Below are 19,351 nucleotides of genomic sequence, written 5' to 3'. Positions count from 1 at the left end.
CCGCTGCTTCCATTTACATTCAGAACTTCCCAGTGGTACTGTTAGTTTCCACCCTGACATACCGCTCACGCTGGGTCACTGTTTACCCGTACTTACAAACGCTGACTTGGAAGCTGTCTCCGTCCCTAGAAGATGTGGGGAGGTTCCCCTGGTTCCCTGAGGGGAAGAACTTCAGCGCTGCCTGTTGACCCATTTGGCCAACCAGCCCTCCTAACCACTGCCCCACCACAGCCAAATCCGAACAGGTAATTGCCTTCCCACTAACTGTGCAAACTGGCAGAGGGTTTAGGGAGGAGGGATTCATATTTTGGTCCATATTGAGGAACAGGCAAGAGAAACTCATCCAAAGCTCATTCCGCTGAAGAGCAGCAACCCCGCCAGCTGTCATCACACATATCCTGGCTGGTCAGGAGAGGTGTCACCCCAGAACAGCACGTTGTGCTTCTAGCACTCATTGGCAGCTGGGTGAGGGAGAAGAGCCTTAAATTTGTGTCCCCACAGAGGAAAAGGTAAGGTAAAAACAGCCAAGAGACCTTCTGTCAGACACCAGCAGCACAGCCACTTGTCACGTATCCTGGCTTGCCAGGAACACTGCTCTGACCTCAGTGCAGCACGATGCGTCTCCGGCACCCGGATGGCATACGGAAAATCAAGGAGGGACATAGCTGAGTGCAGAGGATGGCATTTAGGGGGAAAACAGACAGGAATCCACGCGTCAATCATTTGACTGGTCTGGACCTCACTGTTGCACTAAAAAAGCAGTGTTCACATAGCTCCATTTCCTTAAGGACAGTCAGCAACACTGCCTAGGCTGTGACTGAGTGATGGAGAGTATTATTATTGCCTTTCAAAACATGCCCCAGGGCAGTTCAGGACAACAAAATATTGAAATAGCAGAAATTAGACCATATCCAATGAATGCTGCAGTTCAGAACCTGACACTGTTCTTCACTATCAAAATGCTGTTCCCTGACACCAGCACTTAGAGCTGTCACGTGCACAGGGGCTTCATGAGGAGAGGGAAATGGTGGTTTAGAGAGGAAAGAAAGCGGGAACAAACAGTACTTTAGCTGGGACAGATGGTAGAGTTATTTGAACTGGTTCAACTTTCACAGCCTAGTCTTCTTGACATGCAGCTTGGCTGACAGTGAATCCCCATATAGTGTTAACTTCACACATAAAACTTATCTTTCTTGGCCATTACTCAAGCAATTGTGTCCCAAATGTATTGTTTGTGTTTACATGAGTGAAAAGTTATATTGCTCAGAAGCTACTGCAAGGTATTACTTATCATATACATTGAGAAGCATTATGAAGGAGACACAGTTCTTCCAGAGCAATAAAACTCTGTTAGTTGCTGGGTTGTGAGTATAACATTCTTGTAGAAGTTTGTTTTGTTTTGAAAAGCTTCCAAGTTTTGAATTACTGGAGCCTTGCCCTTTCACTAATTGAGGAAGGCAACATGTTTCCTATATTTCCTGCAACTACAGTTGTACGGTTTGTTATGAGCTAAACTGAGCATGCAAGACTTTTGTTCATCCCTTACAGCATTTAACTACCTGAAAAACTATGAGAAAACAAGTTCTGGTAATGAAAAAAATATACATACAAACAACAGGAATTATTTCTAATAAACATTCTTCTGTTCAGAATAGAGAGTGTAGTAAGTCTACTCACAAAGGTAATACAAGTTACTTATACTAAACAGGGTCACCAGCCAGTAAATTAAAATAAAGTATCTCAATAGGAACAGAAACAGTGACCTTATAACTTAGAATAACTGCATAGCGTAGAAGACTTCTTGACACAGATTTTATTGCAAAATGTTGATTGTGAGATTCTTGCTTTGCCTTCGTTAGTAGCTTTAGGAAAAAACTAAAGCAAAAGAAGGGTTGTCATACCCATGCTCCATAATTAAAACAACTGTGTTGGATATTTGCACTTCCAAGAGTCCTCTGCAACTCGCAGGTAAGCAAAGTTAAACCAGTCAAAAGCAAACCCCATCATCCGTTCCCAGATTTTCAACTTCAGGCAAACACAAGAAAAATCAGAAAGGTTATGTTTGCTGTCATTAGGTGCCTTCATTTTGCTTTATTTCACATTTCATATGCCAACATTCTACCACTGTGGTAAAACCTGATCTATCTGTTGGAACAATAACACAGCAATAAAATAATAAAACAGCAAGTACTAGGAAGTAGAACACTAGGCAGTGATAATAGATTAATGACTAGGAAGACAAAAACAAGATAAAGCTTCAAAAACATATCCAATGATAAGCTAAAGTGTTTTCCACTGAGTATCAAAGTATGTAGATTTCTTTTTAGGAATATACCTTGCTTCCCATGAAAAAGCATACCTATTTGTGTATATGTATACAAACGTGTACAGCACTGTCTGTAAACATATATATATTACATTTGGACTGAAGTTTTATGTATGTATTAAAGCTAGATTATTTTGTATTGTGGATTTGTGTTTTGTATTGTTGTTTTATCGTGGTCCTGCTGTTGATGACTGAGATTCAGGATGTCGGGAACTCCTCTGCTGAAAGTGACGCTGTGCAAACTCTGTCTTTGGTGACGTAGACCCAACAGCCTGGGAAAATCCCAGGCAACGCTGGACTTCCAGGTTCTCTCTCCACTAAAGAGGAAAGTTGCTGAGACTTTTCCCAGCACATCTGTGACCCTGGAAGATAAGCTAATAGTGAAAGAGCGGTTCAGCCGATCAATTATTAGGTCAGCTCCAGAAAGAGTAAGTAAGGGTCACTTGGCGATTTGCAGCCAGTGCGTCACTGAAGCAGCTGTCTGGAGGTATTTGGTCACTGTTAACCTGGGTTATGGCAACGACCTACATGTCAAACTGTGTGCTTAGGATCTACTTTTGCTCCCTTTGTGCTTCAGCGTACTCTCCACACAAAGCTTGGGCTTTTAACAACCGCAGTACCCCCTGCATTTAGCGCAGGGAAGGAGCCTGCACACCTCATAGCGGCTCCCCGTTTGGATATCCCCTCCAGCAGCGTGCCCTCAGGGCCGGCAGCAGGACATCAGCCCCTCGCTGCCCCTCGGGGGCCTCCCGGAGCCTCCCTGGCAGTGCCCCGGCCCCGCACACCCAAGGTCAGCGGCCGGGGCTCGGTGCCAGGGGCCGGGGGCGCCCCGCCAGCGGCCGTCACGAGCCGCCCGTGAGGCGAGGCCCCGTCACGGGCGGCGGGGCCGGGCCTGAGGGAGCCCCGCCCGCCGCGGGCTCTACTTAGGGGCGGCGGTGCCGCCGCTCGCCACAGGGCAGCTACAGCCCGACCGATCCCAAAAAGATCCCCAGCGACCCTTCAAGATCCTCAGCGACCACTGGCAGCGATGAAGGCGGCTCGCATCGCCCTGCGCACCGCGGCTCCCCTGGCGGGGGCTGGCAGCGGCAGCGCTGGCCGTGGCGGCAGCAGCAGCAGCAGCCGGCTGCCGCGGGAGGTGGAGCAGTTCTCCCGCTTCTCCCCCTCGCCGCTCTCCATCAAGCAGCTGCTGGACTTCGGTGAGAGCCACGGAGCCGCTCCGGGCTCACCCTGGGGCCGGGGGGTGGCCGGGGGGTGTTTTGGGTGAGGGGAGACGCCGCCGCCCCTCTCCTCAGACGCCCTCTGAGGGCTGCGCAGCGGTTGCCGGGCTCTGTGCTGGGGCCCTTAATGGGGTTTGGGGCATGGGGGCGGCAGCAGCGAGCACGGAACAGCCTGTACCTGGCTGCGGTGCCCTGCTGGCAGCCGCCCAGACTGCTCTCAGCGGCGCTGGCCTGGAGGAGCCCGTGTTTACAGGGCTGCGGAGGCTCTCCCGGAGGATTACGGAGCCCCCCTGGCAAAATGGGAAACCTACAAACGTGCCTCCCTTGGGTGGGCAGCGTCCTGCTGCCCTGCAAACCCAGGCGCAGGAGAACTGGCCAGCATTGCCATGATGATTGCAAAGGATTATAGTCCTCAAGTCTGCAGAGAGACAGAAATTTGTATTGTGACTTCTCTCTTTCCTCCAACACACAACATTTTCTTTGGTTGGATTTGCTTTGTAGGCTCAACGAATGGATGCGAGAGAACTTCTTTCGCCTTTCTGAGACAGGAGCTTCCTGTGAGGTTTGCAAACATACTGAGGGAAATTGATCTTCTTCCCGACAGATTGCTGAGCACACCATCAGTGCAGTTAGTAAAAAGCTGGTAAGTAAGAACTGCTTGAACTGGGCCTGTAGAATAACACAGCTCCAACAACTTCGTTGTTGTAGACTTTTTTTGAATAACAGAAGACACTAACAAAATAAACTAGAAATGCAGTTCATTCATCAAAGCTTGAGTGCAAGCTGTTCTACACTTGAGTGGTGTGCTAAAATTAAACTGAAATCGCGATGTGGTCATGTTGTTGTTTTTAAAACATCTCTTAACAGTTTAGAATTTGCTGTTAGAACAAAACTGTCTGCTTTTTAAGAAGTGAGAAGACAGTGCTCTCTTCTCTCATAACATGCACAGACCCTCAGAGTTACATGGAAATGGAAGAGATGGCTCTATTTTTGTTTGGATCTCTCACTGATGCAACTGTAGCAGAACAGCCATTTTCTGTAGCAAATTGCCTTGGCCCATGCATCTTAGAATTCAGTTAACATTCACCTTGTGGTTGACAGGGTGATTGGATCTGATTTAACCTTGCTCTACTGGCACAACTGCAGCACTTGCAAAGAAGGCTGACACAAAGGGCAAAAGCATTAGAGTAAGATCCAGAAACGTTCTTAATCTAGCAAACTACAGCTGTGCCTTTGCAATATGCGTCAAGACTGTCAGACATCAGCAAAGAGGCTCAAGTGCTTAGCTTGTGACAAAGCTGATTAGACTTGGACAAACTTTTGCTCAGGTGGATTCCGTTATTTATTATTTGGATTTTCTTTTGAAATGCCCCTCTTCTCTAAAACTGTAAGAGGAGCCGATGTTAAAGTGATGTTTTAAATTCTTGTCCAGGTGGCAGGCATGAGAAAACTTGCATGACTTCTAGGGTTCAGGCAGAAGTGACTGTGTTTCCATGCTTAGATGGAACTTCGATACTTCAAAGATATTTCAGACTTCTAGCTGACTTCTTAAGAGTAATAACTTGGACAATACTAAGTGTCTTTTCTGTTCCAAGACGAATGAAATATCATATTCATTTTATTTTATTTTTAATAGGTACATCCAAAGTCTAATGGAGCTGGTTGAGTTCCATCAAAAAAGCCCAGATGACCAGAAAGTATTATCTGAGTAAGTTTTCCATTTGTTTCATTGAGCTTTCAATCATATGCTCTATTTTTCATATTGTCGCTTCAGAATGATCACTGTCCTGAACTGAGTTTAGTAATTTAGCATGAATTGCTGAGCATCTCACAAACAATATGTTGAGCAATACTGCACATAGATGACCTTTGGCAGCTTGGTTCTAAGGGTGTAGTGCCTCCTGAACTGTCATGACAAAGATCAACAAAAAATATACTTGATGTCATGTCCCTGCTTCTTTCCAAGCTGTCAGCTAGGGGTCATCTTAACTCCCTGCATTCTCCTGCTTAAACTCTTATGCATGAGGAAGCAGGCAATGAATTTGACATGAGTAATGATTACATTGTTTATATTAAAAATATCCTATTTCTGGTGTAGGTCAATATAGGTCAATTTAAAAATACAGTCTATTTTTCATTCTCTTAACATTAAGGCTACTTTACTTATCTGTGTTGCTGGATTAGATAAGGACTTTTGTACACAGCTTGCCTTCATGTAGTCTTAGAACAAAGTTCTAATGAGATTTTTTTTTACTTAGCTTTATAGATACACTAATTAGAGTCCGAAACAGACATCATGATGTGGTCCCTACAATGGCACAAGGAGTAATTGAATACAAAGATATGTTTAAAGTAGATCCTGTCACCAATCAAAACATTCAGTATTTCTTGGATCGCTTTTATATGAGCCGTATTTCCACCCGGATGCTCATGAACCAACACAGTAAGTAGAAATTCTTAACTGAGGAAACACTTCATAGAATCATAGAATGGTTTGGGTTGGAAGGGACCTTAAAGATCATCTAGTTCCAATCCACTGCCTTCAATTTAGTGAAAAACATTTTAATGCAAATGTTTCTTAGAACTGTTGGAGATCTGCCTCGGATAACTGATGCTGAAAAGTTAAAGTGCATGACTTAAAGTAATGGGAGAACTTACTGTAATTAGACTGTAGTCTAGAAAATAAGTCTTATGGAAAATGCAGGGATCTCCTTTACATCTGAAAAGCCTTTGTATCTACACAGATACTACCACTGTAGTGCTATCTATGCCTTTTTAGATCTTAAAAAGGCTATCCACTGCCAGCAAACCATCTTATGTGACTACATGATATGATTGCACTGTTTTAATATGAACTTAATTTTCAAATAGTACAGTATTTGTGATTAAATACGATATTTGTTTTCATCCAAAACAGCACTTCTTTTTGATGATAAATCCAGCTCAGGGCACCCAAGGCACATTGGAAGTATTGATCCTTGCTGTGATGTTGTTGAAGTAGTGAATGGTAAGTGTTCTGATACCGTAATTTTTCTGTGATCAGTATTTATCCGCTTGCAAGCAGACTGGGTAACCAGCAAGTGTAATAGGATGCCGAATGTTTCTTGTTGAAATAGCTGAAAGCAGTCTATCAAAACATGAGTTTTTGTAGGACAGAATCTAAAATACAAAGCAGCAGTAAAAAATGTCTGAATAAGGCCTAGTAAGTAACAGATGAGGAAGGAATTAAAACTGTGGTGTTGAAATCAGCAAATCAGCATTACGTACTCTTAATCCATACCCCAGATGCATCTGTTTTACAGAATCACCAAATAGTGCTGAAGACTTCCCCATACTGCTATAATTGCCTCCTTAGTCTCAGTTTCAGTGCACACAGCATAGGTGCAATATTATCATCCCCTGTGAAACACAGGCTTAGTCCGTGTCATGTTAGCAGCTATTGCAGTTAGAAATTGTATTTTGCTATGCATTGGTTCTACAGCATTTAATACTTCACTTCATGTATTTTAAATATTTCAGATGCTTTTGAAAGTTCCAAGATGCTATGTGACCAGTATTACTTAACGTCTCCGGAGCTAAAACTTAAACAAGTGAATGGTAAGATGAGGGCTTTTATGTCTCTCTTCCTATTGTGATCAAATTGCTGTGTTTACTCAGTCAAAAGGCTCCCACTTCTATAGCCATGATGGTACATACCAGTTGACTTCTCATGTGGTGGTTCCTCTTCCCTTTGTTCTGAGTGCCTCATTTAATCTACTGTGTTTGAACTCAGATGTCACTGTATCTCTAACACTACATGTCCTGAGGTGGTGTTTACAAATTTGAGATGAGGAAGACTAGGCTGTAACAGTAAAATAGGTTGCTAGTGAGTTCTACTCCTCAGGTGGGAAAGTGAGTTTACTGACTGAGAAACATCGGTTCTAGTCTAAGCTGCCTGCATGTATCTGATCTTGGGCAGTCTTCTGAACCTCTAAACTTATTTACTTATGAAACTGAACTTTACTTGAAAATAAACTGTTACTAAGCAGGTGATGATTACCACCTAAGCATTGTTATGAGTATACAAACGCCTTTATGTGGTGGTGGGGATATACCCCCAAGTTAAAACTTTTTCTTGGTTTTTGTTTGCTTATTGTAAAAATTGTTGGTATTGTATCCAAATTTTATCTCCCTGCTAAGTATTGCTTGTCTCTTTCTCTTCATCTAGGAAAATTTCCAGGAGAGCCAATTAACATTGTATATGTTCCATCTCATCTCTTCCACATGCTTTTTGAGCTCTTTAAGGTATGTCAGTATATGCTGTTTCTTCCCTCAGTATTCTGAGCAGGAGCATCAATATTTAAAACCTCTAGCTAGACCTGAGTGAAATAGAGCTGTGCATAGGACAGATTTCGAAAGATTTCTTATGTGGAGGAATTGCTTTGGCAGTTGGGAAAACAATGACTGCAGTTTGTTGGAGGATATTTGGACACTTTGATGTGGTGGTAACTGGGGGAAGGGAGAGAAGGAGTAAAAGTGGGACATGAGGCTGTGACAACCACTCTGAAAGCCTTCTGCTTTTAGACTACACTTATAGAGCAGTTTTGCTGTAGTGCCTTCCTGTGGAGTAGGAAATGCATTGAATGGGGCTGAACTATGTGCTGCCAACAAGGGATGTGGAGTTCTGACAGTCTTTAGCAACTGTTGAGCTCAACTCTTTTTTTCTAGAGACCTGCTGACACTTCATGGATTTAGTTTATTTAAGAGATATTAGCCTAGTTTGGTGTTCATCAAAACAATGTAATCTCTGAAGTGGAGAGGAGTCTTAAGTGTGAGACTTCTGTTCTTGTTATGCTTAGTTGCTAAGCGTTTTTTCTTGAAGCTAGGCAATAGTAGAAGTGGATGGTAAATGCTCAGCCTCTGCATAATAACAGGAGTATTAAAGTGATGTGATTAAGTGCACAGATCGAACGCTTTCTGATGATGGTAACCTTCATTTCCACAGAACTCAATGAGGGCAACAGTTGAATTTCAAGAAAACAGTCCTTCCCTCTCTCCAATTGAAGTGACAGTCGTTCTAGGACAAGAAGACTTGGCAATTAAGGTATCTTCTTGGCCAGCTACAATATGGGCTTTATGTAATCTTTGGTTTCACGTGTCACAGCAAATTTTATTGGAGTAACTTGCTACAAGTTCTGTGACAACAGATCAAAGATACAAGGCATAAGCTTTCTGCTGATAGCCTACATATAGAGCAATTATCTAACTGGAAAATAATCTGGTGTGAAACAAATAGCACTTCTTACTGCTGGAGGGTTTGTTTAAATACCAGCGCTTTAAATATCAGTTTTAGTACGTGATCATAGTTAACTTTTATTTCCTCTTAAATCAGATCTCTGACAGAGGCGGTGGTGTTCCAGTGAGGAAAATTGAGCAGCTGTTCAGCTACATGTATTCCACAGCACCAAGGCCAAGGATGGATGATGGCCGAAATACTCCTCTTGTAAGTTTACTTTAATGCTCATGTTGCTAATGAGGTTACCATAGATATTGGGCAGATTGATAGGTTAATAAATACTGAAACCCTATATCTGCCCTACTGCTCTGTGGAGTGTATTAAGACCCAGTGTAATAGATCTTAGATCTCTTATAGCATTAACTCTTGCTTAATGGACAAAATGAGTTTTTAAAGGTATTAATGGAAGCATAGTCCTACCTGAGCCTCATTTCTTCTACTCCAATGACAATAATTTACTTGTTCTTCACTTCCTCTCAGTTATTGAACTTAAAAGAAATACTGTATTTGCAGAGGCAAGCACAACTGGAATAGGTATAGAATATAGTTACACTGTAGTAATAACCTTCCAGTAATCAAGATGTGCTAGCAAAAACTAGGCAGGGAAATACAGAAGTTTAATGTGTAAAAGTAACACCTGTATATGTACCTTTCCTCCTCAATAGAGATTCTTTTCAAATAGTCAATTTGCATGTGGAACTGATTAGAAAACTCCTTTCTTTTAAGAGAATTGCAAAAGACTTTAACAGTCTAAAGTCTCTGAACACTTTCCAGCATCTTAAGTCCTAAGAGCTAGTAAATAATTTTGTTTTAATTTCTTTTTAGGCTGGCTTTGGGTATGGCTTGCCAATTTCCCGTCTATATGCTAAATACTTCCAAGGAGACCTAAATCTCTACTCCATATGTGGCTATGGAACAGATGCTATTATCTACTTGAAGGTATGTGTTTTGATTTGGTTTAAATAAAAAATACTGATAAATTCCACTAATGCAGTGAGGTGACTACTTCAGTATCATAAAGTAAACAAATTCTCTGCTTATAAGTAGAAAATGACTTCATTTTCATTAAGAAATGCCAGTAAACTTTCTAACTGGTCCTTAGAAGTAAAAAAAACAAAACAAAAAAAAAAAAAAACAAAAAAAAAACCTCAGCTATAACAAGTCTACTTGAATGCATACTGCTAAGAGCTTTAAATCAAATTCAGGGGGTTCCCTGTATTGATAGATTTCATATTTACCGATTCATGGAATATAAAATACCAGGGAAAAGTGAAGTAACAGAAATGGAAAGATGTGAGCAACAGATCCATTTTCTTTACTGTGCTTTTTTTTTACTCTGACAACCAGGCATTTTTAGTATTAGTTCATATAGACTTTGCTATTCAGCATCTGCCATATAGCCCATATATGCGATTTGGTTATTAGTAATATTGAATCATAGTCTGGCACATATCACTCCCTAATAAACACAAGCTATTCTTTTAGCAGAAGAATATGGAAGTAGGAAGGGATCACATCTTGAAGCTTCTTTGTACTTCTGTAAAGTTCTTACACACTGCTTTCAGGATTGTCTTGAAAATAGCTTACAGAATACCTTCTAAGGCCTATAAAAATGCATAAATGTGATTTGAAGTCACGGCATTTGTCCTGCCAAATTACTCATTGCAAACTTAAATGCTATAGTTAACTTGCTTCAGTATCCATTACAGAAACATTTGTGTAAACAACTTTGTCACTGATTTGGCAGTTGAAGCATACTGTGTCAACTTCTGTAAAGTGGTATTACTGAGAGGGGAAAAACTGAGTAACTCTTCTTGTTTTTAGGCCCTATCAACAGAATCAGTAGAAAAACTCCCAGTCTTCAACAAGTCTGCTTCTAAGCATTACCAAGCTACATCAGAGGCGGATGACTGGTGTGTGCCAAGCAGAGGCCCAAAACAGAGTGCAGCTCTCTGAAGAAGTTGGTATCTGAGGCACCCAACGGGATCAAGCTGGCTTCTCAAGGACTAGTGTTTGGAAGTACTTAGCTACCTTCAAACAGGCAAATTCTTCAGTTTCAGGACTGGCAAAAGAGTAAGAAGCTAAGGATGTTATAGCCTAGGCTGTATGCATTAAATGTGAAATGCTTCTGTGTACTTCGGGCTGAAGAAAATAGAAGTATATGTCTTTTAAGAAGAGGTGTGTATAGAGGAAATTCAGGCTATTCTTGTGATCAAAGATTTGATGTGGTAGAAGCGTGCAATTGAGTCCTGTCTAATGCTTGAATTCTGGATACTGATAAATATCAGTTAAGCTGGTATATATTTTTCTCCTAGAATAGATATCAGCAGTTCATCTTATTACAGAACTCCTCAGGTAGATAGTTGCACCCGTACTTTATAGCTGTATTTATAACATTTGGAAAATAGCCACTTACCTTGCCTACAAGACTGCTGTTTTATAAACAGTATCCGAATACAGCCTGAATGGGAAGGAGGGGGTGAACCCTTGCCAGGTAGGGAGAGAGTGTTTTCCATGTATAAGGAAGTCCCATTCTAACAAAAGAAGCAATCCTGTATTCCAGTAATAGTTCTTATGTGAAGCCTTGCTCAGAGTTATATTTTTTAAAAGTGTATATTTTTAAGCTGTTCATGGAAAGGCAAGTGAAACAAGGCTACTGTGCATAAGGAAATCAGGAATTTTTTAGGGACAAATTGGAAAGCCACTTATTTGTAACATCCATAAAGTTAGCCTATATCTCAGCACTCTGGAAAACAAGTGCCAAGTAGATCAGGATTTTCTGGGAACTGAAGTGAGACATGCAAGTTGTACTGAAAGGTTTTGGTGGTCTGTGTTATGCAAGCATGGCATGGGGAACAATATACTTAAAGTGTTGTCCTGTGATTCCTTTTTGTCATGCTGTTAGATGACTAGTGGGCTCGATACACGAAACCAAAATCTGCCTACTACCATGTCTGCCAAATATGTATCGTACCACACTATCGTGGTACATGGGGAATTCTCAGCTGTGAGAGCTGGGAGCACTGAAGGTCTGTTTGAAAGGTTTTTAGGAGCAGTGGTGGTGGAGTAGAATGCTGTTCTGAGAACTGTTCTATGTCATGGAAAGGGCTTGTGAAGCGAAGATTTAAAATATCAACGACACTGAAAACTGTAGAGAACAGCAAAATGGGGAATTGCCATAGGAACAGTGCTAGTGGGAGAGAGCCGTTGAGAAAATACTCCATTCTCAGTAAGCTCTTCTCCCTTTCCCATCTTTGGATTTTTCCCCTCCTTGTAAGCAAGGTAAGCTGAATGCCAGGATAAAGTGAAGCTAATGGAGGTTACTTAGCCGTACAGTCAAAGTTCACTGGGGCTGTGTAATACTACTTGAATTTTTGTTGGCTGATCAGCATTGCTATCTTAAGTGTATACAATCCTTGGAAAGAAGTTGCAAATACAGTATTTAAAGCATCTTGCTCAGTTGTATGACAGATTAGTATTTACTGGGCAGAAAGCCACTCCCACTCCATACTATACTGTGAATCTTGAATTTTTAATAGCAATAAGAAAGCAAGAACTAACTTCTAGAATAAAGTTTTTGCTTGGGGTAAACTTCTCAGTGGAAGATACTATTCTGTTATGATGTATTTCTTTCAAAAACTAAACCCTGAAGTGTTGGTGATAATTACTGAGCATGATGACTTAAGTACTGCATTGGGGCCACTCTTATCCCAGTGAATAAGCTGCAATCACCAAAGGTCACCAATTCAGGTATATTTTAGTTCAGCTTACTGAGTAAAATGGATAACAAAAGTGAAATATCTTTGTTTAGAAGATACAGGTGTGAAAAAGCTGCTTTCACTGCCATAATATACTTGAATACTTTGACTTTGTATTGAATACAAGGTCACAAAAAATGCCTAGGTAGTTGTTGTTAAACACAAACAATACTGTCTGCACCCGGGAACGCTTGAATGTGAGTTGTGATCTCATGATATACTGTATATATGTACCGTAGCTGCAGCTACCCCAGGTTGGAGCTGTAACTATTTTTAAGCAGCCAAAGCACATGAGTGTTGTAAACAAATGTGTATTAGAGCTTACAAATAGAAGCTTTCTGGATAAGTGTAATTTTGAATCTGTATATGCAGAACACATTCACAAAGCAGACAGATGTGTGTAGTGCTTAAGGAACCTATGTGGAATCTCTTTAGTATTAAAAAATACTTAAGGGCTATCAACCTAGATAAAATGGTGTCTTTCAACACTTACTGAATTCTTATTCCTGACTTGTAGTTTTGAGCCTTTTACTGGTTTGTAGATATTTAAATAATTTTATAATAAAATCTTTTTAATGGTTGTCTAGTATTTTCCTCTTTTTTCTTTAAAGTCTACTGCAAGCATGGGCTTTTAAGTATTAATCAGTAAGTTTAATTACGGCTTTTAGTGTGAGTGAGGTCTGGATTTGGTGTGTTTGTTTTTTGGGGGGACCTCTTTGGTTGGGGGGAGAATTCTTCTAGTAGGTAACTTCTGATATTGGTGATCTTTCTAGTGGAGCTCACTTGTTTCAGGGGGTCCTAAACATCAAAAGTAGATTGAATCCTGCGTTGCTCCTAATTCCAGGAAGTATTTAAGGGGAGGTAGGATCTGGGCAATGAGTTTCAATGGGCTACTTTGAACAACTTTCTTCTAAAAGCTTCAATGACAAAATTACTTGGACCCTTATGTTTCTGGTAGTGAGCTTGTTGGGTGAAAGGCAGCAAATTGCCTTCACTCATACATCCTAAAGGTGGTGGGGTGCAGGAGGATTGCCCACACATCACAGTCACCTTGCTAAAATTAACTGGCTTATGATGCAAGAAGCTTGCAGAGTTTGGCTGTAGTTGTCTTACCAAGCTACTAGGTAACAGCTCATAATCTGATCTTGACGCTCAGAAGTTTTGAGAGGCATCAGACGCAGCACAAGTCACGCAGTTTGTGGTTGCTAAGAAATCTGCCTCCAAGAAAACTGGCTTAGACCTCAGCTGTGTCATCAAAAAACCACTTTCAGGTTCACTGCCACAAAGATGAGGGGCAAACACACTGCTAAGTGACTTGCTTAAGCAATTCTCTTAATGCGAACATCATATTTCTAATCATATAGCATTTGATGTTAATTCCTGATGGTTGATTTGCCCAACCTCAAGGCTGTGATCAGGAATACATATTTAATAATTGCTTCCACAAACATTTTGCTTCCAAAAATGCATCCTGCCCCCACGGAGTCCTAGCTGCAGAATAGAGATAGACAGGTCTTCCTGAAGTTTTGAAGGAGAAACAAACATGTTGTCTACCACAGATTTACGTTAGTCCCAAAATGAGTGGTTTCAGAGGCCAAGTTGGTAAGAGGACTTCCTGTCTGTCATCACCCACGGCTGCTACTGTAGAAAGGATCAAACTTACTGCCAATGGGAGACTCTTCACAGCATGCACTGAATCTAACTGTCCAGACTTCCAGTGGGATTCAGTCCTTAACTTCTTCCATATGATGACAAAAAAAAAGTCTGTTTCAGCTCTGGAATAATAGGGCAACGGGCTTTTAATAGCTAGTTTGCAATACAATGATGGTTAGTGGGCAGAACAGGCTGTACCATAATAAACAGGTCCTGTACAAGTGGTGCTCTAAGAGGCTTGTGTTTTCCCAGGAATATGCTGTATCCCAGATTTTTTAAAAGACAGAGTAACTGTAAAAGTGCCTATGAGTGTTTAGCCTGAGAGTCAAGAGGTGAAAAATAGCCAAACCCTGGGTGTCTAGCAGTAAATCTACAACTTACAGACTTACGGCTTTGTGTGCTGTTTCCCTTTCTTAATTTTTTTTATCCCACCACCCCTAATGCCAGCGAAGTAGATCAGATGGTGTGAACTTCAAGTATTTTGGGATTACGGAAAAGCACCACCCTGACGTACATCAATCAGTACAAGTGTGTTGGAAGAAACAGCCCACAACTTAATTGCACCTGGGACTTTAGTAAGAGAAAAGAAAACAAAACAGGCCTGTTTTCCCCATCCACCTTTACTGTGTTGCTGACCCTAGAGACAGGACTAGCAGCTTTCCTCTCACATTTCCAAGCAGAAATGCATATGCCTGTTCTGTACACCAGCTGTGGCAGGTTCAGGAGATGCACGCGGTGCAGGCATGAGCCAGGCACGCTGTGGATGTGGCAGCAGCCCCTTTCTGCAGCGTGCAGCCCAGATCCCCCATGAGCCAGACAAGCACGTGGCCCAGCAGGCAGTGCACGGTGTCCCCCAGGCAGGCTGCACGCAGGCTGTTAATTCCAGACAACCTCTTGCTGTCCAGAAGGATCCAGAAGTTGTAATGTTTTTCATTTTTTTTTTTCTTCCTCTGCATAAACTCATTGAGTGGAAGAGGCCAACTCCTGATTCAGCAAAGCTCCGGAGGTACAGCAATTGGCTTGCTTTGAGTACGTCAGAGGTTCACTGAAATCAGCAAATTTGCCCATGGCTGGAAGACATTCTGGTTTCACAGAAGATAAGCAGATGTTGCACTTCCCCCCTTTGCCCCCTGATCTGGACCTTACAAAGGTTCCTGAAGTCAACAGAAACCACACAAAAGCATCCAGTGTTTTCTCTTCCAGCTCGTTAACTAAAATGCTTACACTGATTTTGTTACTAGTGCCTTGAGCACACCTCCAAATTAATCTCCCCGGCGCCTGATAAGGGCTTGTTCGTTATCATCTCTTTCCTATCATTTAACCAAGCTTTCAAATACACCAGACTTTGCCCTTAGTGGGCGATAACGTCCTTCCCATAGCATTATTACAATATAAGCTTTGATACCTTTGATAAGAAACACTACCAGACTGGAAAAACAATTTTTTTTTCCCTTACAGTGGTGACGGTGGCTTGAGTCATCAGGTTATAGCCCCCAGTAACACTCTGCCATGAAATCCCAAAGCAGTTTTGGCAAACAGAAGGTAGAAGTTGGCAGTTTTTGACATTTCTTGGCTCATCTGATTTTGGGGCTGGGGGGTAAAGGCGGTGGGAGAAGGAGCTGTGGTGTAAAGAGGAGGGAGCACTTTTCTGTTAACGTCTTTGATTTTGCATTCCCTAGAAGCTGGCAACACAATTTTAAATGCCCATATCCCAGTCCTGTATTACGGGACCTAAAGTGGCTTTGCGTGTCTGTGCTAGCATGCGTGTTCGTGACAGAATGACTTACTCAGCACCTGGCCAGGTGCTGCTCCTCTGCTCAGTCAACAGAGAGTGAGCAGGACACCCTGCCGGCACTGTGGCAGGCAGTTTCCATCAGCCCCGCTTTTCTCTACTCACCTTAGAGGGACGAAGAGGAAGAAAAGCCCTGCAGGGAGTCTGAATTCTTTGCTCTCAAATGCTGGATGGCATAACAAGAGACTGGAACGCAGTCCTGTGAGGTTGGAACATTCTCATGACTCTTAATGATTATTTTTTTTTAATAAAGTAGAATAATATGTATAAGTTATCAGTAGCTGCTCCTCTTCACCTCTCCTATATATTCCTTGAAAGAAAGAAAGAAAGAAAGAAAGAAAGAAAGAAAGAAAGAAAGAAAGAAAGAAAGAAAGAAAGAGAGAGAGAGAGAGAAAGAAAAAGAGAAAGAGAGAAAGAAAGAAAGAAAGAGAGAAAGAGAGAGAAAGGATGCAGAGCATTCTCATGGAGCTGAGGGAGAGCTTGGGCTGCCACACTTAAGTTATGTGAATGTGATACATCCAGATAGGCCCTGCCTGGGAGGCTCAAATAAGACAAGCCAGTAAAAATAAATAAATAAATAATATTTGTTTACACGTTGGGCTTTCTGTGCTATGTCATCCTAGTTGTCCGGGCATGAAACTGAGAACGTTGACCTAGGATTCAGCACACCAGGTATAACATCTTGTCATGAAACCACATAAATGTTAGTATGTATGTGCCTACGTGTATGTGCCTACATGAAAGTCCAGCTCCCACTCTGGATGATCTATCCAGAGGACTTCAGAAGGCTCTCAGCTCCCCCCAAAGCAGACACCTCCATTTAGCCAGCTCATAGCTCTCCTGGCTTCAGCAGCTGAGCTCAACTGCCTGTGGTGGGACCATGGATACTGGGGGCACATGTAGGCACCTGCATTTAGATGGCTTCAGCTGTGAGCTGACTCCCAGCCAATTCAGTTGCCTAAAAATAGTCACCCGATGCTATGTGAGAAGGCCTGCCTCTCATTTGTCCCTCCCTACGAGGAGAGATCTGCTGCAGGTCCTTTGTCACGTCCACCAGGCCCATGCACACGCCTTGTATGGATGCCCTCGGCTTTCTCAAGTGTCGGTGAACGTGTATGTTTAGGTAGATGACTCAGGCCCCCTTGCTAATTCTGGGAGGCTGTGGGAGGTGGACGCTGCAGATACACCGAGTTCAAAACAACATCACCACGGCCATTGCTGGCCACAGTGGATAGATAATGGAAAATCCCAGGCAATATTTATGCCAGCGGGAACATTGCAGAGGAACCCCGCAGGCTGCCTGCAGAAGCTGTGTCAGCCTGGAGATGCCTCTGTGCAGCTCGTCACCACTGCACTGCATTTTTCATCACAGGTCTGCCTGGGTTTGGGGCTGGATGCGGTGCCACACAGCAGCAGAAGACAGCGAGGCTCATCACCTGGGGCTCTGCACCCTGCCTGGCAGCAGTGCAGGCACCTGAGAGCTCTGTCTGAGCTCATACAGCCTGTGGGAGCAACGCTCATTCTGCGTGGGACACCTGATTACTTGCTAGCCTTACAGAAAATTAGGAGTTATCTGCATCTGATACTGACTATTAAACAGTATTAGGCATATCAAGAACCCAGTTGCATTGAAAGCCCTTTTTTGAGCACTTGCAGCTTTCTCTTTTCTAGCAGCACCACCATCCACAACACTATTGGTTGATTTTTAACAAATTTGCTGGTAAACAGTCTGGGATACCTGGCAGGGATACTTGTCCTTTCCTCCAATCAGTGTAGCGTGCAGCTCAAACCATAACACGCATGGCAAAGGATATTGGTGGCACACTGCCACTCCCCTGCTTACAAGAGGTATTATTGGAGGAATTCAACCTTCGTGCTGGGGTGGATCAGATGGTTTATGCCACTCTGGATATTAACGTGCCATTGCTTCACAGACCATAGGAAGCTGTTTGCTCAGGCATAAAACTTAGATTTGGTTTGTTGACACAGAAGAACTTGTTTGTGCATAGTTAGGACCTGATATAAAATTGTCTAACTCTCCCTTGTTTCTAATCAACTTCACCTCAGGTTTTACATAAACACATGATGAAGAAAGCTTCATTTTGAAAATGTGACCAGGAACACTCTTAAGTTTTCATAATTTGCATTATTTGTGGAGATGACCAGAAAATTTCCACTGGTCCAAATAACTTCATGTGCTTTGCCTCTGTGGCCTTGCCCTCCTGTTCCACTGCTATTCCCATTCTTGCTCTCGTGCCAGTCTGTGCACACTCTGAGTTTATCTTTTGTGGCAGAACGATGGGGACAGTGCATGTCACACTTCCAAAAGCTTTTGATGATTTTTCAAAGCCACTGGATGATCAGCTCACTTAAGCAAAAAAAATCTTATCACCTTCTGCATATTCTCTTGAATGACAACATCCATGCTAAAACAGCTGGAGAAATGGCAAAACTGTTCACTGGAGCACCACAAATTGCTGCAGGGAGACCTTGGAAATTATATTATAGAGATTAGCATTTAGCACTGACTGAAAGAGATGTTTTTATCCTTCTCCAAAGAGTTGTCCTTGCCTTCTCCTTTGCTCTACAGCAGAATCATATTCTCCACCTGAGAGTATTGATGCTAAGGGAGAGGATGTGCCTTGACTTTAAATCTACACCACTGCAGTCAAACAGAGCAGAAAAGAACCACGGATCCTCCCATTTCCTCTCAGGAATGAACACAGCCACTGCTATAGGAAATGAGAGTCTGGGGGGAAGTTCTGTCCTCAACAGCATGTTCTGTCAGAGGGAGGTCATTTCATTTCATAAGAACAGGGAGGAGGTTCAGAAAAGCTGTTGACAATGAAAAGCTAAAATATATGCTCTTCTTTACTTTTTCTTTGATGTACGTTAACGCTGGAAGTTTGAGTTTTCTTTTTTAAGGCCGATATTTCTAGCAGAACCAAAGTACATTAGTGTACAATATATTAAGTTTTCACTTTTAAAAGTCTTTTTGTAAGGTAATAGCTTTCAGAAGCAGTTATTGTTCTCATTTTTATAGAATATAACTAATATAGCAATAGGCTGTCTATAAGCAGATCCAAGAACTTCTGCTGCTGTGACTATACTTTCCATAGTGAACACTGTTCTCTGTAACATGCTTCTAAGCTATGATAAACCTTTATCTTTTCTTTGTCAGGCAGTACAAAGTGTACTATAAATTGTGATCAACTTACTAAGCAATGTAAATTATGAACTTTAGAGCAATAATCATTCATTTTTAGACCTCACACTACGCCCACTGAAATCTATGAAAAGCTTCCAGTTGACACCAGTGAACTGTGAACA

General features: G+C 42.1%; 1 protein-coding gene across 1 annotated transcript; it reads left to right on the top strand.

The window, feature by feature from the left end:
* Positions 1 to 3,263: 3,263 nt before the first annotated feature.
* Positions 3,264 to 13,165, top strand: PDK4 (pyruvate dehydrogenase kinase 4). Its single transcript, XM_084281826.1, has 11 exons — positions 3,264 to 3,522; positions 4,045 to 4,186; positions 5,180 to 5,251; positions 5,802 to 5,986; positions 6,461 to 6,550; positions 7,063 to 7,140; positions 7,751 to 7,827; positions 8,528 to 8,626; positions 8,915 to 9,025; positions 9,644 to 9,757; positions 10,643 to 13,165. The coding sequence occupies exons 1-11, from the start codon at positions 3,354 to 3,356 to the stop codon at positions 10,772 to 10,774; spliced, it is 1,269 nt and encodes a 422-aa protein (XP_084137952.1). The 5' UTR covers positions 3,264 to 3,353; the 3' UTR covers positions 10,775 to 13,165.
* Positions 13,166 to 19,351: the final 6,186 nt, after the last annotated feature.

Source organism: Netta rufina (genome assembly GCF_964035555.1).
Source record: "Netta rufina genome assembly, chromosome: 2".
Taxonomy (NCBI): domain Eukaryota; kingdom Metazoa; phylum Chordata; class Aves; order Anseriformes; family Anatidae; genus Netta; species Netta rufina.
This window is presented reverse-complemented; position numbering and strand designations above follow the sequence as displayed.